The 22,719-nt window shown below is 37.6% G+C and overlaps 1 protein-coding gene across 1 annotated transcript in view; it reads right to left on the minus strand.

The window, feature by feature from the left end:
- The window catches only part of MALRD1 (MAM and LDL receptor class A domain containing 1), a 607,787-nt gene that overhangs the window by 545,799 nt on the left and 39,269 nt on the right, over positions 1-22,719 (minus strand). Inside the window, exon 6 of the mRNA XM_061181405.1 lies at positions 9,481-9,577. Coding sequence (XP_061037388.1) covers positions 9,481-9,577 — 97 coding nt within the window. The remainder of the gene's footprint in view (positions 1-9,480; positions 9,578-22,719) is intronic.

Consider the following 22,719-nt stretch of genomic DNA (forward strand, 5'->3'; position numbering starts at 1 on the left):
TTCACATAACCTAAAGTTCACCACTTTAACCATTTAAAAGTACACAATTTGGTGGCTTTTATACATTCTCAGTGTCATGCAATTATCACCATTATCTAATTCCAAAACATTTCCATCACTCCAAAATAAAACCCTGTACCCGTTAGCAATCACTCCCATTCTCTCCCCCTCCTCAGCCTCTGGCAACCACTGATCTGCTTTCTGATGACTTTGCCTATTCCGCACATTTTATAAAATGGAATCACACATTATATAGCTTCTTGTGTTTAACTTTTTACTTCTCAGATGTTGTCAAGGTTTATTCATGTTGGTGTAACATATATCAGAACTCTATTCCTTTTTTTTTTTAACACCACTGCGCTGAAACTGCATATATCAAAGTTGACCTCTCCATTGTTAATCTACAATAATATTTAATTTTTCCTTCCCAACATACCTGACATATCAGTAATACTGATATAGTTGATCACTCCCTTTTTCTTGAAATGTTTTCTTCACTGGATCCTGGTACATAATTTTCTCCTGGTTTTCATCTTAAATGACTAGCGTTTATTCTCGTCTCCTTGGCTGGTTTTCCCTCATCTCATCGATGTTACACAAGGTAACATTAGCCTTGGATCTCGTCTCTTCTCACAATCTTGTTAATATCACCTAGTCTCATGCCTTTAAAACATTTCCAATGCCAATAACTCATATAACTATAACTTAGGTCCAGACCTTTCACTGGACTCCGACATATCCTGTTGCTGACTTGGCCACTTCACTTGGATAACCAACATGCATTTCAAAAGAAATATGCCTGAAACTACGCATATTTTCTGATTTTCTCGGCCCAAACTTTCTCCTCCCACATTTTGCTCATCTCAGTCCATGACAACTCCATCCTTCTAGTTCAGGTAAAAAGAGTAGAGTCATGTATGATACATCTCTTACTTTCATCGGACATGTCATCCATCAGCAAATCTTTGCTTGATCTATAAAACACATCCGGAATCTCACTACATCGAGGTACTCACTACTACTACCAATTCTCAGTCAAGGGAACATCATTCTTTCTGGATTATAGTTAAAACTTCTTATTTTGCCTCCTTGTCGCTGCCCTTGCCCCGTTATTACCTTTCAATATCCTCAGACTAAAACAAAATTAAACTACAAATCTGGGAAATCCACATTTATTCGGTAATTAAATATCACACATTTAAATAAAACAGACTTTGAAATAACCAAGTATTTTGATCTGAATGAAAATATAACTTACTAAAATTTGTGTCATATAGCTAAAACAGTACTTAGAAGGAAATTAGTAATTATAAAAGTTTTCATTAGGAATGAAAAATGATTGACCTCAAATCCTGTAATTTAACTATCCATTTACAGAAAGAAGGACAAGAAGAACATATTAAAGCTAAATCAAGCAGCAAGTCAGATCATGTCTCCTTTGCTCAAAATCATCACACGGGCTTCTATCCTACAAGAAATGCATGCAAAAGTCCTTTCCATGATCTTCCTCTTACAAACCAGGCTTACTCTTGCTTCAGGACTTTCGCCTTGACACGTGGCTTCCTTCCAATATACACATGGCTTGACCTCTCAACTTTTTTTTTTTTTTGCTCAGAAAATATGTTCTTAATGTGACCATGCCTGACCACTCTATTTAAAACTTATCTCCCTCTTACCTGTGGCACCCTTATCTCAGTTTTCTGTTTTATTGTACCCATAGCACATAACACCACTTGACATAAAGTACATTTTTCTATTTACTTGCTTAGCTTCTTTCTCTTTCTGACTAAAATATAAATTCCATAAACTCAGGGATTACCATTTGTTTTTTCACTGCTTCTCCCTCATGTCTAGAAAAATTCTTGACATAACATAGATGCTCAATATATACCTGTTTAATGAATGAATGAATAAATGACCTAAGACCAATTCAACGAAATCTTTCACAACAGCACAGACTCTATATAAATTGTTCACATTTGTATTGGAAATAAAATTGAAGCAACTGGTTGTGAAAATGATTTATGAATAACATCCATAATCTGGTTTCTCATAATGGAAGCTAACAAATGATGAATATGCAAAGCTTCTTGAACATAAGATCCACTGAAAATAAAACTGCATATGCAATTAAGGGAGTGTGGGCAATAAATGAAACTAAGATTGCACAATAACAATTACCATGAAACAATTAAAACTGTAATTTTTGTAGATTCGTATAATAGCTACAAATCTTCAGCCCCTGGAGCTGCATAATTAAATGTTTGCCATAGTTCAATTAAATGTTGAATATTATCTTTAATTTTTCACTATTTATACAATAACCACAAAAGTACTGTAAACAAAAATAGCAAAATAGTCAATTATAAATTGCATGGAATTTAAAATTCAGCTTGTATCAGTTGCTATTAAATATCTTTCACCAATGTTAACCACTTCTACCACCTTTAGTCCCCCAAATTGGAATTTGCAAGCACAAAAACAATGATATGGGGGGGTTAATAAGTTGTCAATCAACTAATCTCCTGGACAGCTTTTTATTTTAGTGCATTCTATTTCAGAGCTCAAAGCTATTTAAAGATGTCATCTATATTTATATTCATATTCATTTTCTCTCCCTCCCCACACCCTCTCTCTTTCATTTTTATATTGCACCACAATCCTGCAGTAGAAAATTATGTTTGGCATTTTAAAATTCTCCATCAATGATGTACAATCAGCAGGATGAAGCTTTGCCAACAATTTCAAAGTCTCTATATCAATGAAGCCACATGTGTAGAGCCTGCCATCCTTCAAATCTTATCTTGTACAAACAGGTTATGTGAAATTGGCCACATAACTCAGACGGAAGAGAATGAAGTCCAAGCCTCAAGGCTATTGCAGCAAAAGTTATAATTGACATCCACTTTTGACTCCAGGGGCTTTTGACAATTTCTTTATCAGTTTTCTTAAAACAGTAATGAACTTCAATGAATAGTCATTAGATCTTTAACGGTAGCTAGAAGGTAATAAGATAAAAAAGGTAACTAGTTAAATAATGCTTATTTAACTGGATAATATATAAGCATTATTCAGGTTCTCATTAAGGAATAATTTGTGTATTTGGAATGTTTATAAATGAGACTAAGGCAAAGTCCTGGCAAACCAACCTAAAAATATTCACAGAATATTCATGATATTTGATTATGAGCCTTAACATGCAATCTTTATAAAAATATACAGTGGGGTTCCCTGGTGGCGCAGTGGTTGAGAGTCTGCCTGCCAATGCGGGAGACATGGGTTCGAGCCCTGGTCTGGGAAGATCCCACATGCCACGGAGCAAATGGGCCCGTGAGCCACAATTACTGAGCCTGCGCGTCTGGAGCCTGTGCTCCGCAACAAGAGAGGCCACGATAGTGAGAGGCCCGCGCACCGTGATGAGGAGTGGCCCCCGCTTGCCACAGCTGGGGAGAGCCCTCGCACAGAGACGAGGATCCAACACAGCCATTAATAAATAAATAAAGCACACCTAGTATAGTGTAATTTAAAAAAAAAAAAATACAGTAATTTGTTTAAGAAGCAATGTATTTAAGAATCAGTGATTAGCACATTCTTATTTAGTCACAGTCACAAACCTGGGTCGTTTTACACTTTGATAAAGTCTAAACAGGTCTTCCTTTCAATAAATGTACAGTGAATACTCATATCTTGGGAAGGGCAGTAATTAGAAAGATACTGTTTGAAAGTGTGGGAATAATCTAAAAGATTTCTTTAATATTATAAAAAGAATTTAGTTTTATTTTCCATCTTGAAAATATTCAGAAACCACGAAAATACCTATATTTAGCGCTTTTATAAAGAGAGCTGTATTTCTACAGTAAAGAGTAAGTAGAGAGAATCAGTTATGTTTTTTCCCTAAAGATAATACTACACTTAATAATCTATATGGTGGACTCCTCATCATCAGAATTTTTCCAATTGTAAAAAGCTACTATTTCTTTTTAAAATTTTTTTAAAAAATTATATAAGTAAAATTATACTTTTGGGTATTTATTTCCATGAGATTTGACAAACATAGAGCCATGATCTGCAAATCCATCAATATTTCATTTATTCAGTCAGGGCTGTCCCTAGTTGTTTAGTACCTTGCTCTTATGGGCTGAAGTGTACCCGCCACCCCCAATTCATATGTTGAAGTCCAAACCCTCAGCACCTCAGAATGTGACCATATTTGGAGGTATACAGAGGTAATTAAGGTAAAATGAGGTCATATTGGTGGGTTCTAATCCAATATGATTGGTGTCCTTATAAGAAGAGGCATTTAGGACATCGGCACACACAGAGAGAAGACTGTGAAGATCCAGAGAGAAGAGAGTCATCCACAGGCAAGGAAAGAAGACTCAAAAGAAAGCAAACTTGGTGACACCTTGATCTTGGACTTCCAGCCTCCAGAATCATGAGAAAATAAATTTCTGTTGCTTATTAAGCCACCCAGTCTGTGGTGTTTTTTTATGGTGGTCTTAGAAAACATGCACTGACCCTGGGGTGATTAGGGCAGGTACATAGTGACCCAGAGTGTGAAAGCCTAAAGAAGTGGCTGGGGTGGGTGCTCTGGATTGGTTGGTTTGCATTTGAAAAATACACTGTAAAGTGAGCTGTTTTACTGTCTCTAGGAATTGGCTCACCCTGGAAGAGACAGTCCCTCCAGGGTCAGCAAGACCCCAGACATCAAAGCATCAGAACATAGAAAATAAAAACACAGTAATAGAATTGCTCCCTAGTCTCAAAAAAAAAAAAAAAATTAGAACAAATTTTTGAAACCACACTGGTTTGAAGAAATAAGAAAATAAAGAAATCTTGTCAGAAAACCTATATATCTTAGAACCATTTTTATAACCAAAATAACCACCAAAAGACATATTACAGCATTCACTTCCAAGCAGTATTCATTTCCAAATACTATATTTCGGCTATAAAATGACAAAAACACTATGTTTCTACTAAAATATGGCAAATGCTTGTCCCAGATTAATTCACCCCAGATAAAAAATCACATTATATAGTTTGAAGACATATCTTTATTTTTGATACTAAAACAAAAACCTAAAAATAATATAATATTTCTTAGCATAAGTGTAAGTACTGTTCTAAACATATTCCCATGATATTTTATTTAAACCTGCTTTTTATAGAATGGTGCTGTAGCTTAGAGGAAAGAAGAAGAATTCATACAAAATCCAAAATACTTGATATTTAAATAATTGCACATATTCTTTATTCAATCAATTATTTATTAAGTACTTGATCTGCACTCGGGATCCACAAATGAGTAAGACACTAGTAACTTTGCCCTCAAGAAACTCAGCATTTAGTTGTAAAGATAAATTAATACACTGTGTGTGTGTGTGTGTGTGTGTGTGTGTGTTTGTACAGGGAGTGGGAGTGTGGGGGGATTTTCTGTAAGAGAAGGCTTCTCAGAAAAGAGACATTGACTCAGTCTGGAAGGATATCTAGTAGCAGAACAGGCCAAAAATTTTTTTCATGAAATAAGAAGAGGGAGCAAGGTTTGAAAAGATACCCAAGAATGAGCTAACACTGTGTTGCTGGATTCACAGGTAGTTCTTTTTGGCCAGAATATGGGAATTCTTGGGGAAATTAAGAAGGAAGAAGTTGGGCTGGTATCTAAGAGCAGGATCCTGGTGAGCTTATGTCATGACAAAAAATTTCGATTCCATTCTGAAGGCAATGAGAGTTACTGATGGATTTAAACAAAATAGAGATTGGTCACATTTGGATGTTAGAAAGTACAATCTGGTGGATAGCAGGGAGTAGTGAATAGTGGGGTGAAATAGACTGAAACTGGAATTTTTAAAAATCCAAGAGAAAAAAAATGGGGCAAACAAAATAAGAGTTGGATAAAGAATAATGAATAAATAAGTAGAGACAATTTGAGAAATATAAGGACATGCCCTCAATAACGTTTTTAACCAAATTAATGTGGAGATGAGAAAAGAAAAGAAGGATTTAAGGACGACTCCTTGGCTCCTGAGTGAGACCAAATAGACGCCAACGACTAAAACAGAGAACGCAGGAGAAGGAACAGAGTTTGAAAGAAGATTGGAATTTCATTCTAAACATACTGATGTTGAGTTTCTGTAGCAAATATATTTGCGCCCTCAACTTATAAACCTGTTCTCCTTGCCTGCCTTTATTACAGAGGCCAAATCTAAATCTTCAGTTTTCTTAGCCTCCCTAGCAACTAAGGTTGTCTGCCTGAAAATCACCTAGCCGATGAATGACATGTCCAAAACTACGTCCCTTCCCATTCCTTCCTTCTTCCTGCCCTGAATGCAAGAGGTTATTCTATGAGCATAAGATGACAAGCATGAGGGAAATACAAAGGAAATCCCTTGGTCCTTGAATTTAGCAGTATCAGAGTTGAAGAACCTATGCCATAACTGGCTATATCCTCTATTAAGTCATCTAAGCAAACTTTTCTGCTTTCTTGCTTCCAAATGCATACCTAACCCTATTGTCCATTGGAGTAGGGTTTTCTGATGGAAATGTCCAGAAGATGTTGGGTTGTCTCTGTCTGCTTCCCCTACCTTGGCTGTCACCACCAGGACCGCATGAGACTGAAACCACAGACTCTAGTCATCCAGAACCCTGCTCCAGGGCAGTCATTGCCAAGTGCAATAATCAACACGAGACTAGGTCTTGCGGTTCCCAAAAGGTTAGTTCTGTTCTTAAACCTAGGATTGCCTGACTTCACAAAAATTTCCTGAGAACATTACTTTAAATGTAGGCTCCATCCTCAGTGATTCCCATCTAGCAGGTCTGGAGTGAATCCCAGAATCTATCACTCTTCTATGTGATTCTGATGGTTAACTAGGTGTAGTCTATCATGATAGTGCCTGAACTTGACTGGAGAGTCTCATTTGAAAATTTAATGCTACTTAATTTTACCGCCTCTCACATTCTCACCATTTACAAAATGGAACTCCATCCAAGTGCCAGTCCTATCGCATAATGCTTTATCCTTTTCCTCCATTATTAATCCTCATGCTGCTGTGTTTTCCTCCCAGGAGTTTAAATATCCCCTCAATCCTCCTTCTATTTGAAAAACAAAACTCCTGCACTCTCACCTTCAAAGAGTCAAAGAACACTCTGTGACCTTACCTGAGTACTGGCTTTCCCCAAAAAGACACCACTTCCTTTGTAGCTCTCCCAAGGGGAGACTTTCTTTTCCAATGCCCCATAAAACAAAAGGCCTAAAATTAAAATTGCCATCCTTCTAAATCCCCAATGTTGCTTCTATACAACGATTCATTCTTCCATGTTGTAAAAACATCTTGGCCCATGAAATCCAACTTATAGCCCTGTGTCATCCATGCAGGAGATCTGATTTCCATATTCACTTAAGACTTCAGTCTTGGATTTCAAAGTCTTCTTCTCTAGGCCCTTACCTTGTAATATTGTATAACTTTAATATCCATGTAAAAGGCCTGCCCAATAATTTAGCTTTAAAGTTCGTGTCTCATCTTCAGTAAACTTTATTTCCACACCACCTCAAAATAATACGGTGATAACACTACCTAGAACTATTCTTAGAAATTGTAGACTCCAATATTTTTCTATGTGACCACAACTTTTCCTTGAATGTCCAACTTTCTGATGCTCTCACTCCCACTACTATTGCTTTTTTTTACTTCTATAGTGATTTTAAGGAGTTCTTTTAAGTGATAACTAAAAATCTGGCAGTCGTCTTCTGAATAATTATTATGGCGCATCTACACCGGCCTCTGTCCCAGTGTATGGATCATGGGTAATTAGGGAAATGGCTTTGGTTCCCAGAGCCAAAGATGAAGAGTAAGTTCATGTCTGAAATGATAGCAGAGTCCTATTACAAGCGATCTCAAGTCCCAAGCACAACCCAAGCATTCTCCTGTGTAAATCTGCAATGTAAACAAAGTTTCAATGGCAACAGCCAGTTCCTAACTTCCTGATGGTTCAGAAAGTCCAGCCAATAGCTGATTTCACTGCTTTATTCTCCTTTGAGGGTGATCAGCCAGACCGGGCAATAAATAGAACTATTAGGGATCATTTTGTTTGGCAGACCTCAATTTCTGCAGAAACTATAAAACTGAGATATATAAAGGCCCTGCTGAAGTGATCAGGGTCAGGGACTAGGTGTCTCATTAAAAATCAAGCATAAGCAGGCTGTGCTCTGGCCTCAGGAACAACCATGCAGGGTAACAGAAGAGGAATTATTAGGGGACATTTGAATGGCAGATCATGCTTTGTCTGGAGTTAACAATGTATTCTACACTGGTATATTGATTCTCTTCTGATAAATCTAATAAATATTATCTTCTTTTAGTGAAAAGGCACTGATGTTTATACTTAAATTATTTACTTCTAGGAATGGGTGGAGGTTATAGTCTGTTCCTTTAAAGTTCTCCATTTCAATTTACCTATGTTTCAATTTATCCTATCATGATTTCTTACTAACATATACTGAGGACTGACAGTACAAAGATGAAAGAGACCTTCATGTGTTCCAGTGTTTAGAAGGTGCCGTCATCAGCTCCTGTAAAACCTTATCTTGGTTTGAGTGGCAAAAGACACATACCTGTAAGCTCTTATCATAACAGCAGGAGTGCTTTTTAAACATCAAAGCGCAATACAAACACCCTTTTATCAAGTTTCCTTGATTTCTCTTAGGTAGACCAATCCATCTCTTCTGTTACTGGAATTTTTTTACCACGACTACCATATCTTTGTACAAAATTAGAACTGGGCATACTCTCTACAAAATAGCTATCTTTATTCTACTATATCATAATAAAATTTCAAAAGGAAAAATATCTATCAAATATCTATAATCACATATATCTGAATATGTATAGTTATTGCTTATTAGACTAAGTTAATTTTATCATTACCAATTTATATTTTAAACATTGAACATTTCTATTGAGAACAATGTGACTGGTGAATTGAATATTATACAGTTAATATAATCAAGGGACCGATATGGATAACTTTTTAGATCTGTGTGGTTTATTGATCTAGTTGTTTCAGTCTAAATAGAATATAGATTATAATTAATATATTTCTCCATCTGTGTCTTTCAGTGGCATAGTCAAATTGATTCTCCAAGAAGACAATTTCAAGTCTATGGAGGCCAGTTTTCTCCCAGTCTCCTAGAAGGCATAGAGTTTGCTGGGTAAGATTTAAAAACAGTGTAAACGTTGCTACAAGGTTCCAAATATGAGACTAAATTACACCTTTCAGCTCTTTATAGCATCAGCAGTGAAAAATACCGTCTTCACCTCTAGCATAAATCTAGTCATTGTTACACAGTGTATTAGAACAATAGAAAATAGCTCACTCTAAAGCATTAAGTAAAAATAAAGAGCAGATCAAAGTCATTACACGATATTTAAACTGCACTGGATTTATTATACAATAAAGATCAAAATAAGAAAAAGTTCTTACCATTTGCAGGCAAGCAGCCTGAGCTGAAGGATATATCATCAATAGCTATGACTTCATCCTGTTCATGAGTTGAAATCATCTGGCCTTCAAAAACAACCTGGATAAGAAAAACGAAATAAAACAAAAACGAAGAGCAAGGAACATTACTACCTCACAGTCTTATAGCACAGAGCCTACAAATAAGAAACATGTCACTTCCTAGAAGCACTTAAGTGACCATGCCAATTCCAAGTGGAAAGAGATCTAAACATACATTTTGAAGAACAAGAAAATGTACAGTCATCTTTATCCCACATGTCTAGGTTAGGTAACATGTTTGTGAAATGAAGCAACAGTCACCTGGTTTCTGCCCCATATCATCTCCTGAGTTCGGTTCCTATGCGTTCATACTATTTAGTATTTACCAGTTCTTGGACCCATGCTCCAGCTTGAACTCTTGATTCTTGGCATTTTTCATCTGTGCTCCATTTCCACCTCTGGTTCTCTGAATTTTACTCACAGTCCTGCCTTGGATGTCCTTGTGGTATCCTCCTGCACATTTTCTGCCATTATCTAGACATAGTTTGGGACACTGACTGGAAATCGTTGTTCAGTGACTTATTGTTAAAATGACTGAATGTTATATTGTGATGTGAAGCCAGCCCAGTCTCCACCAGGAAATAGTCTGGTATAATGAATCTGAGAAACTTGGAAAGATCAAGTAATCCTAATTACTTAAATCAATAGAAAATTGGTGTGTTGGTGGAAAGTATTATCCCACTTTCACCAATGAATACCAATGATGTGTGAGGCTTAATTCATGGATGCATTAAACTTGTGTGCATTGCTCAGCCTTGTTCATAATATAAACATTTTATTATGTCAAAACATCACACTGCTTCTTAGCTTAACAGATGGTCTGCCTTTTTCTGTGCTGCATTCTCTTTTGTTTCTGTACAACAAGATGTACTAATACATTTCTTCTTGAACCAGGTGCTATCTACTAGTCTATTAAAAATATAAGAAACATCCATAATGTGTCCAGCAAACCGTCAATATGTAGCCCTCAGAAAGTCATCTCCTCTTCACATAAAACAGAATAACCATATGACTAATTATAAGTCAGGACCATGCTGGAAAAGGTCTATCAAAGTTTGTTACATAGGGATATTTCATATGAGGCCAATATAGCACAGTGATTAAAGTGTATATTTGGAACCAGACTCCTTGAATTCAGATCCCAGATACACCACTTCACAGCAAGAAGACCTTGGAGAAGGTACTTAATATCTCTGTGCCTCAGTTTTCTTTGTAAAAAGGTACTGATAAAAATAATAAGTTGGGCTTCCCTGGTGGCGCAGTGGTTGAGACTCTGCCTGCCAATGCAGGGGACACGGGTTCGAGCCCTGGTCTGGGAAGATCCCACATGCCGCGGAGCGACTAGGCCCGTGAGCCACAATTGCTGAGCCTGCGCGTCTGGAGCCTGTGCTCCGCAACAAGTAGAGGCCGCGATAGTGAGAGGCCCGCGCACCGCGATGAAGAGTGGCCCCCACTTGCCACAACTAGAGAAAGCCCTCGCACAGAAACGAAGACCGAACACAGCCAAAAATAAATAAATAAATAAAATTAAAAAAAAAAAAAAAAAACCCACTTCAAGTGACTTTGAGCCAAGGGTCTGTTTTAAAATAATAATAATAATAATAAGTTATTACCTATATGATAAGGTTTATGTAAGGATAAATGAGTTATTACATGTACAATTGCACTTGGCCTATAGTTGGCATTAGTGTTAGCTATTATTATAACAGTTATTAAAATACTTAAGCTATTGGATGAACAGTTTACCAATTTAAAAAAAAAATCTATTCTCTACAGATTAACTTTATTCTTCTTGAAAGCTTTCTCACATAGATATATTCCCTAGTTCTTGCCAAACTAAGCAAATACCTGTAGCAGCCACATTTAAAGAGAGAAGTGGAAATAAGTGTTAACTAATCACCAGTCTCTTCTTTTTTCCTCTACACCCTTCCTGCAAACCCATTCATCCTCAGGGCTTTAACTGTCACCCAGGCTGATGACAAATTTACATCAGGAATGTCAACCTCTCTCTTGAGCGCTCCTCCCACATCTCCATAGCCTGCTGGATATTTTCACTCCAATGACATGAAGTTACTTCTGATTCATAACGTTCTTTCTCCTGAACTTGGACCTCTCCCCTGACACTCAAAACTTCAGAAGACTGCTCAAAACTTCAGTGTTCAAAACTCTAAAATGACCTTTGGAATGACTTTCTCCTCCAGTCACATGTCCAATCAGTCAGGACCTATTAACACCCCCTCCTTTCCATCCTTGTTTCCACTTGTATATCTTCACACCTGATCTAATGAAGTAGATTTTAAATTACCTTCTTACCTTCAATCCTCTCCTCACCAGAGTTTGCAATATGTATTTATTGGATTCAACTGAAGAAATGTTAGTATGAAAATCAGCTGCCTTTTGAGCCCACTGGCACAGAAAGAGGAAACATTTTCCTTAGGTAAAGAACTATTTCTCTAACTGTAGGGAAATTACTAATGGATCTGTGTGGCTACAAAACAGAAGACCCACCAGGCACAATGAGATACTCCAGTTAAATGTATTTAACAAAAAGATTTTCCAGGGATTTTGGCTGGGATCCTGCAAAGAGGGATAGGTTGTATGAGCTAAAGAAAGTGGAACCCCATGGTAATTTTCTAAAAAGAGAGGCCCTATAGTCAGAAGCTGTGTTTGTAATATGGTAGTTGTGTTTCTAAGAAAAGTGATTAACATTCTTTGTTTTCTCCAAAACTTTGGCAAATAAGGACTTCCAAACATCCCCACCTCACTTTTTCTGTGTTAGGTGAAATAAAGAAAAGAAAAGGGAATTTCCTGGTGGTCCAGTGGTTAGGACCCTGTGTTTCTACTGCAGGAGGCAAGGGTTCGATCCCTGGTCAGGAAACAAAGATCCCTCATGCCGGGGGCATGGCCTAAAAAAAAAAAAAAGAATAGCAAAGTAGCAAAATAAAAGCAGATCACAACACAGATAATGGAGTTAGGAGTTTGGCAACATCACAAAGTCAGGTATGGCCTGCACTGATGCAAAAATAAACATGAGACACAGAGACATCTGGGACAACATTAAATGCACCAACATTCAAATTATAGGGGTCCAAGAAGAAGAAGAGAAAAAGAAACGGACTGAAAAAATATTTGAAGAGATTATAGCTGAAAATTCCCTAATATGGGTAAGGAAATAGCCAATCAAGTCCAGGAAGTGCAGAGAGTCCCATACAAGATAAATCTAAGGAGAAACACACCAAGACACATATTAATCAAACTATCAAAAAATTAATACAAAGAAAAAATATTAAAAGCAGCAAGGGAAAAGCAACAAATAACATACAAGGGAATCCCCATAAGGTTAACAGCTGATCTTTCAGCAGAACTTCTGCAAGCCAGAAGGGAGTGGCAGGACATATTTAAAGTGATGAAAGGGAAAAACCTACAACAAAGATTACCCTACCCAGCAAAAATCTCATTCAGATTCAATGGAGAAATCAAAAGCTTAAACACAAGCAAAAGCTAGGAGAATTCAGCACCACCAAACCAGCTTTACAACAAATGCTAAAGGAACTTCTCTAGGCAGGAAACACAACAGAAGGAAACGACCTACAAAAACTAACCCAAAATAATTAAGAAAATGGTAATAGGAACATACATATCGATAACAACCTTAAATGTAAATGGATTAAATGTTCCAACCAAAAGATATGGACCGGCTGAATGGATACAAAAACAAAACCTGTATATGCTGTCTACAAGAGACCCACTTCAGACCTAGAGACACATACAGACTGAAAGTGAGGGGATGGAAAAAGTTATTCCATGCAAATGGAAATCAAAACAAAGCTGGAGTAGCAATTCTCATATCAGACAAAATAGACTATAAAACAAAGACTACTACAAGAGACAAAGAAGCACACAACATAATGATCAAGGGATCAATCCAAGAAGAAGATATAACAATTGTAAATATTTATGCACCCAACATAGGAGCACCTCCATACATAAGGCAAATACTAACAGCCATAAAAGGGGAAATCGACAGTAACACAATCATAGTAGGGGACTTTAACATTCCACTTTCACCACTGGACAGATCATCCAAAATGAAAATAAATAAGGAAACACAAGCTTTAAATGATACATTAAACAAGATGGACTTAATTGATATTTATAGGACATTGCATCTAAAAACAACAGAATACACTTTCTTCTCAAGTGCTCATGGAACATTCTCCAGGACAGATCATATCTTGGGTCACAAGTCAAGCCTTGATAAATTTAAGAAAATTGAAATCATATCAAGTATCTCCTCCAACCACAACACTATGAGACTAGATATCAATTACAGGAAAAAATCTGTAAAAAATACAAACATATGGAGGCTAAACAATACACTACTAAATAACCAAGAGATCACTGAAGAAATCAAAGAGGAAATCAAAAAATACCTAGAAACAAATGACAATGAAAACACGACGACCCAAAACCTATGGGATGCAGCAAAAGCAATTCTAAGAGCAAATTTTACAGCAATACAATCCTACCTCAAGAAACAAGAAACACCTCAAATAAACAACCTAAACTTACACCTAAAGCAATTAGAGAAAGAACAAAAAAACCTCAAAGTTAGCAGAAGGAAAGAAATCATAAAGAATAGGTCAGAAATAAATGAAAAAGAAATGAAGGGAACAATAGCACAGATCAATAAAACTAAAAGACGGTTCTTTGAGAAGATAAACAAAATTGATAAACCATTAGCCAGACTCATCAAAAAAAAAGGGAGAAGATTCAAATCAACAGAATTAGAAATGAAAAAGGAGAAGTAACAACTGACACAGCAGAAGTACAAAGGATCATGAGAGATTACTACAAGCAACTCTATGCCAATAAAATGGACAAGCTGGAAGAAATGGACAAATTCTTAGAAAAGCACACCTCCCTAGACTGAACCAGGAAGAAACAGAAAATATAAACAGACCAATCACAAACACTGAAATTGAAACTGTGATTCAAAATCTTCCAACAAACAAAAGCCCAGGACCAGATGGCTTCACAGGTGAATTCTATCAAACATTTAGAGAAGAGCTAACACCTATTCTTCTCAAACTCTTCCAAAATATAGCAGAGGGAGAAACACTCCCCAACTCATTCTATGAGGCCACCATCACCCTGATACCAAAACAAAGAAAGACAATGATGTCACAAGGAAAGAAAACTACAGGCCAATAACACTGATGAACATAGATGCAAAAATCCTCAACAAAATACTAAGAAACAGAATCCAACAACACATTAAAAGGATCATACACAATGTCAAGTGGGGTTTATCCCAGGAATACAAGGATTCTTCAATATACGCAAATCAATCAATGTGATACACCATATTAACAGATTGAAGGAGAAAAACCATATGATCATCTCAATAGATGCAGAAAAAGCTTCTGACAAAATTCAACACCTATTTATGATAAAAACCTTACAGAAAGTTGGCATAGAGGGAACTTACCTCAACATAGTAAAGGCCATATATGAAAAACCCACAGCCAACTTCATTCTCAATGGTGAAAAACTGACATGATTTCCTCTAAGATCAGGAACGAGACAAGGTTGTCCACTCTCACCACTATTATTCAACATAGTTTTGGAAGTTTTAGCCACAGCAATCAGAGAATAAAAATAAATAAAAGGAATCCAAATCGGAAAAGAAGTAGTAAAGCTGTCACTGTTTGCAGATGACATGATACTATACATCGAGAATCCTAAAGATGCTACCAGAAAACTACTAGAGCTAATCAATGAATTTGGTAAAGTAGCAGGATACAAAATTAATGCACAGAAATCTCTTGCATTCCTATACACTAATGATGAAAAATCTGAAAGTGAAATTAAGGAAACACTCACATTTACCATTGCAATAAAAAGAACAAAATATCTAGGAATAAACCTACCTAGGGAAACAAAAGACCAGTATTCAGAAAACTATAAGACACTGATGAAAGAAATTAAAGATGATACAAAGAGATGGAGAGATATACCATGTTCTTGGATTGGAAGAATCAACACTGTGAAAATGACTATACAACCCAAAGCAACCTACAGATTCAGTGCAATCCCTATCAAACTACCAATGGCATTTTTCATGGAACTAAGACAAAAAATCTTAAAATTTGTATGGAAACACAAAAGACCCCGAATAGCCAAAGCAATCTTGAGAAAGAAAAACAGAGCTGGAGGAATCAGGCTCCCAGACTTCAGACTATGCTACACAGCTACAGTAATCAAAATAGTATGGTACTGGCACAAAAATAGAAATATAGATCAATGGAACAGGATAGAAAGCCCAGAGATAAACCCATGCACATATGCTCACCTTATTCTTGATAAAGGAGGCAAGAATATACAATGGAGAAAAGATAGCCTCTTCAATAAGTGGTGCTGGGAAAACTGGACAGCTACATGTAAAAGAATGAAATTAGAACACTCCCTAACACCATACACAAAAATAAACTCCAAATGGATTAAAGACCTAAATGTAAGGCCAGACACTATAAAACTCTTAGAGGAAAACATAGGCAGAACACTCTATGACATAAATCACAGCAAGATTCTTCTTGACCCACCTCCTAGAGAAAAGGAAATAAAAACAAAAATAAACAAACGGGACCTAATTAAACTTAAAAGCTTTTGCACAGCAAAGGAAACCATAAACAAGATGAAAAGACAATCCTCAGAATGGGAGAAAATATTTGCAAACGAAGCAACTGACAAAGGATTGATCTCCAAAATAAATAAGCAGTTCATGCAGCTCAATATCTAAAAAACAAACAATCCAGTCCAAAAATGGGCAGAAGACCTAAATAGACATTTCTCCAAAGAAGATATAGACTGCCAACAAATACATGAAAGGATGCTCACCATCATTAATCATTAGAGAAATGCAAATCAAAACTACAATGAGGTATCACCTCACACCAGTCAGAATGGCCATCATTAAAATATCTAGAAACAATAAATGCTGGAGAGGGTGTGGAGAAAAGAGAACCCTCTTGCACTGCTGGTGGGAATGTAAATTGACACAGCCACTATGGAGAACAGTATGGAGAGTCCTTTAAAAACTAAAAATAGAAATACCATATGACCCAGCAATCTCACTACTGGGCATATACCCTGAGAAAACCATAAATCAAAAAGAGTCATGTACCACAATGTTCATTGCAGCTCTATTTACAATAGCCAGGACGTGGAAGCAACCTAAGTGTCCATCGACCGATGAATGGATGAAGAAGATGTGGCACATATATACAATGGAATATTACTCAGCCATAAAAGAAATGAAATTGATTTATTTGTAGTGAATTGGATGGACCTAGAGACCGTCATACAGAGTGAAGTAAGTCAGAAAGAGAAAAACAAATATTGTATGCTAACACATATATATGGAATCTAAAAAAAAAAAAAAAATGGTTCTGAAGAACCTTGGGGCAGGACAGGAATAAAGACACAGACGTAGAGAATGGACTTGAAGACCCGGAGAAAGGGAAGGGTAAGCTGGGACTAAGTGAGAGAGTGGCATGGACATATATACACTACCAAATGAAAAATAGATAGCTAGTGCAAAGCAGCTGCATAGCACAGGGAGATCAGCTTGGTGCTTTGTGACCACCTAGAGGGGTGGGATAGGGAGGGTGGTAGGGAGGGAGACGCAAGAGGGAGGAGATATGGGGATATATGTATATGTATAGCTGATTCACTTTGTTATAAAGCAGAAACTAACACACCATTGTAAAGCAATTATACTCCAATAAAGATGTTTTAAAAATAATAAAATAAATAAACAAACAAACAACAAACATGAGACAAATTCCTTTCACACCAAACATTTTAAGAGAAGATGGCTTTTGAAGTGAAGCTTAGGGCTCAGAACACTTGATTTAAATCTTAGAGGAAACTTTGATGGTAGGTGAATAATGGACATAAACTCACTTGGATTACACTAGTAACTACACACACAGAAACCCTTGTAGTTGTAGTTACCGTGTGAAAGTTTTCTTAATTAGTAGTACACATTCAATATTATTTCTCAAGCAACACGTGAAACACAAAAAGATGACAGTAATCCTTTCTCCATCATGTGTTCACACAGTAAGTATTCTTGAATTAAAAGATAAAATGTCTCTCAGATTATGATTTTGAAAAGTTTGAGAGTAACATTAAGTTAACAGTTTATTATTATTAGTAACATCTTTTGTTCATATTAATAAAGCCTATGTTTCTGAACAGGAGAGTGGTGAGAACTCTCTGGCATTTCTAAATGGAATATCAAAGAAATAACAAGTAGATAGTAGCATATTAAAAATGCTTCAGTACCTTTTTAAAATTCAGGCACTGACTTCTCAAGAATCCAGACATTCAACTTGCAAACCATAGTCAGTGATATAATTAGTAACATAGTATTCATTCCTTCCTACCCATAACACCAATAGGTGAACTCCCTTCAAGAACCAGAAAAAAACATGGATGAGGGAATTTTTCACTTGAATTTGAGACTAAATTTTTGCTGTACATTTAGCCTATATTCTTTGCTTCTATGAATATTTGAAGACAATAGTAAAATTAATTGCTTATATCTTCAAATTTGAGAAATGTGATTGCAGTTAATCAGCATCATGCAATGCATAGTAATGTTTCATCTAACACAGCAGACAAAAGAGTATTTAATGAGTCACATTAGATCTGACCAAATCTAGAGGTTGGAATTTTTTTTCTATATTTTATAAATCCTTATACTGCTTCAACATGATACAAAATTATCATGGCTCAGTGACTAAATGATTGAGATCTGAAATCAAACTATCCTAGGTTCTAATCTTGTATGGGATTTGGTAGGTTATTTCATTCTCTAAAGCTTATAATACAAATGTGAACAGTGGGGTAAATTATAGTTCAGAGGACTGCCGTGAAGGGTCAATAAGATAATATACATGAAGGACTAAATGCAGTGCTTTACACATAGTAAGTGATCAATCAATGCTAGATGTTATTCCTTAAACATCTTCAGAAACTTTCTGAAATGCTGCCATCTTTGTGGACTAAATGTGTAAACACCATTCCTTGTTTATTCTCTCAGAAATTAACATATGATTCAGGTTTATTAAGAAATGGACCTAGTCCTTTACAGATGAAGGTGACAAAGCCCACACACAAGAGCCAGATCCAGAGGCTTTCTCAGAAACCCATGCTAAGCCAGGGTCCAGCTGGGATTAAAATCTACTATTTGGGTATTTCTAAAGGAAGCATAAACGGCTTTAAAACTATCAGAAGGCAGAATGGAGGAGAAATTGCAAAAAACAGAATAATTCTCGGAGGCCTGTAAATTTATGAGGCAGCAGATATTGCTTGGAGATGCTGATTACAAAATGCCCTCAAATAAGCCTCTTGCTAAAGCTTTTTAGGAAAGAGCTACTACATGGTGGCAGGCAATATTCCAAGCACTGCACATCTCTGTGGCCCAGCTCAACAAAAGCAAATGAACATCTGTTCACTTGCTGACAGGACAGAACTGAAACATACCTACAATCTTAAAGATTGGTGTAGCCAAAGGATCCCAAGAGAGTCATAGGGTTTTCTAATTTTTTACAAAGCCTTGAAGGTAGAAGCACTATTTTCATGTCAGCAATAAAGTATTTAGAGAAACAAATTAATATGCTACATGTGCATCTGCTTTGGTTAAAGATATTGCTGCATTTTCAAGTGTGCAGGTGAATAACCTCGCTGCCTCTGCTGAAGCTGAAATGCCCTGGAGATAATATATTTGGGAATTTTAACTTTTACGTTTATCTACTACACATATTTAATCATCAACCCCCATAGTATGCTATTTGGGAATGGACAGCTGAGAAAAGCAAAGAAGTTATTTTAAAAGGTTTAACCTACAAGCAGCAAGTTTCTCCTCTGCCCAGCATCAAATCTCCGTTGTGCTACTAATAAAGACCTTGACTGAAAGACAGAGACAGTTAAATATAAGAAGGCACAATGCCTGACAAAGACAGCTTAAGACTCTTTTACCATCCACTCTGTTTCAAAGTTGGAAAAGATGTATAAATACTGATAAAGTTTATACATAGACAAGAGTCCCATCTCAGTCCTTAAAGTTTAGACAAGCGTGCAGAGGGACTTCAGCAAGCCCATCCGTCAGCATCTAGTCAATGTGACTCAGTCCCTTCAAAGGCACTCTTGGCTCTGTTTTGTTGCTCTTGTTGTTATTGAAAAAAGAGAGAGACACAGGGATGTAAAAAAAAAAGTATAAGAAATAAACTAGAAACTTCTCTATAGTAATTAATGACACCTGAACATCCACAACAAATTGGATGCATTATTGGTGGCCGGGGGTTCTCATTCTCACAGCACTCGCCACTAAAGGCAGGGACACAGGGTGTCTCGGCCCCATGCCTGATCAATCCCTCACAGGAGGACTTAAATGCCTGATGGCTTAAAATACCACCTCCCACCCCCATATACACCAATAATATTGGATTTCAAGAGAGTACAATGCCTCAAATGACAGAATTATGTTTCCAACTACACAGTTCTGTTCTCTTTAAGTCCTATGATCTAGGAGTCACTTAACTGCCTACTAAGTGATTTTCTTTCATCTTCTTTGGAACCCCATTTAGTTTTACAAAACCCTGAAAATTCCAAACTTCAGTGATTTTATGACAGATCAATTAAGAAAATGTGCCATTCTTATAGTTTATAATTCAATTTTTATAGTAGAGGTCCTGCTCATTCTCCCATCTTCCCTCTTCGCCACTCAAAATTTAATCCAATTCAATCTCTAAATTCAGGCAAGTGCTAAATCCATCACATATCAGATGATTTTCTATTCCGTATCAAAATTATAAAATTATTATACTATTCTAATAATAGATGCTAAAAGAAACCTACTTGGGTTAATTTGGCTCACAAACCAGGTTTAAAAAACAAATTTGGAGAGATAGCTTCAAGATGGCAGAGGAGTAAGACGTGGATATCACCTACCTCCCCACAAATACATCAAAAATACATCTACATGAGGAACAGCTCCTACAGAACACCAACTGAATGCTGGCAGAAGACCTCAGACTTCCCAAAAGGCAAGAAACCCCCTACGTAGCTGGGTAGGGCAAAAGAAAAAAGAAAAAACAGAGACAAAAGAATAGGGATGGGACCTGCATCTCTGGGAGGGAGCTAGGAATGAGGAAAAGTTTCCACACACTAGGAAGCCCCTTCACTGGTGGAGACGGGGGTTGGGCAGGGGAGAAGCTTTGGAGCCATGGAGGAGAGCACAGCCACAGGTGTGCAGAGGGCAAAGTGAAGACATTCTCGCACAGAGGAACGCTGCTGACCAGCACTCACCAGCCTGAGGGGCTTCTCTGCTCACCTGCCAGGGCGGGCAGGGGCTGGGAGCTGAGGCTCGGGCTTCAGAGATCAGATCCCAGGGAGAGGACTGGGGTTGGCTGCGAGAACACAGCCTGAAGGGAGCTAGTGTGCCACAGCTACCCGGCAGGTAGTCCAAGAGAAGTCTGGACCTGCCTAAGAGGCAAGAGACCATTGTTCCAGGGTGTGCGAGGAGAGGGGATTCAGAGCACCACCTAAATGAGCTCCAGAGATGGGCACGAGCCACAGCTATCAGCGTGGACACCAGAGACGGGCATGAAATGCTAAGGCTGCGGCTGCAGCCACCAAGAAGCCTGTGTGCAAGCACAGGTCACTATCCACACCTCCCCTCCCGGGAGGCTGTGCAACCCGCCACTGCCAGGGTCCCATGACCAGGGACAACTTCCCCGGGAGAACACACAGCATGCCTCAGACTCTTGCAACATCACGCCAGCCTCTGCCACCACAGGCTCGCCCCGCATTCCGTACCCCTCCCTCCCCCTGGCCTGAGTGAGCCAGAGCCCCCAAATCAGCTGCTACTTTACCCCCGTAATGTCTGGGTGGGAAGAGACGCCCTCAGGTGACCTACACAAAGAGGCGGGTCCAAATCCAAAGCTGAACCCCAGGAGCTGTGAGAACAAAGACGAGAAAGCGAAATCTCTCTGTGCAGCCTCAGGAGCAGTGGATTAAATCTCCACAATCAAATTGATGTACCCTGCATCTGTGGAATAACTGAACAGGAAATGAATCATCCCAAAATTGAGCTGGTGGGCTTTGGGAGCAACTGTTGACTTGGGGTTTGTTTTCTGCATCTAACTGTATCTGGTTTTATGTTTATCTTAGTTTAGTATTTAGAGCTTATTATCACTGGTACGTTTGTTTATTGATTTGGTTGCTCTACTCCTTTTTTTTTTATATATATATTTTTCCTTTTTTCCCCTTTTGTGAGTGTGTATGTGGATGCTTCTTTGTGTGATGTTGTCTGTACAGCTTTGCTTTTACCATTTGTCCTGGGGATCTGTCTGTCCTTTTTTTTTTTTTAGTATAGTTTTTAGCACTTCTTATCATTGGTGGATTTGTTTTTTGTTTGGTTGCTCTCTTTTTTCTTTCTTTTCATTACTTTTTAAATTTTTTATTTTTAATAATATATTTTTTACATTTTATTTTAATAACTTTATTTTATTTTATTTTTCTTTCTTTCTTTTTCTCCCTTTTCTTCTGAGCTGTGTGGCTGACAGGGTCTTGGTGCTCCGGCTGGGTGTCAGGCCTGAGCCTCTGAGGTGGGAGAGCCGAGTTCAGGACATTGGTCCACCAGAGACCTCCCGGCCACACATAATATCAAATGGCAAAAGCTCTCTCAGAGATCTCCATCTCAGCGTGAAGACCCAGCTCCACTCAACGACCAGCAAGCTACAGTGCTGGACACCCTATGCCAAACAACGAGCAAGACAGGAACACAAACACACCCATTAGCAGAGAGGCTGCCTAAAATCATAATAAGTTCACAGACACACCAAAACACACCACTGGACGCGGTCCTACCCACCAGAAAGACAAGATCCAGCCTCATCCATCAGAACACAGGCACCAGTCCCCTCCACCAGGAAGCCTACAAAACCCACTGAACCAATATTACCCACTGGGGGCAGTCACCAAAAACAATGGGAAAAACGAAACTGTAGCCTGCAAAAAGGAGACCCCAAACACAGTAAGTTAAGCAAAATGAGAAGACAGAGAAATACAAAGCACATGAAGAAGCAA

The sequence above is a fragment of the Eubalaena glacialis genome, chromosome 2 (assembly GCF_028564815.1).
Source record: "Eubalaena glacialis isolate mEubGla1 chromosome 2, mEubGla1.1.hap2.+ XY, whole genome shotgun sequence".
NCBI classification, from domain to species: Eukaryota; Metazoa; Chordata; class Mammalia; order Artiodactyla; family Balaenidae; genus Eubalaena; species Eubalaena glacialis.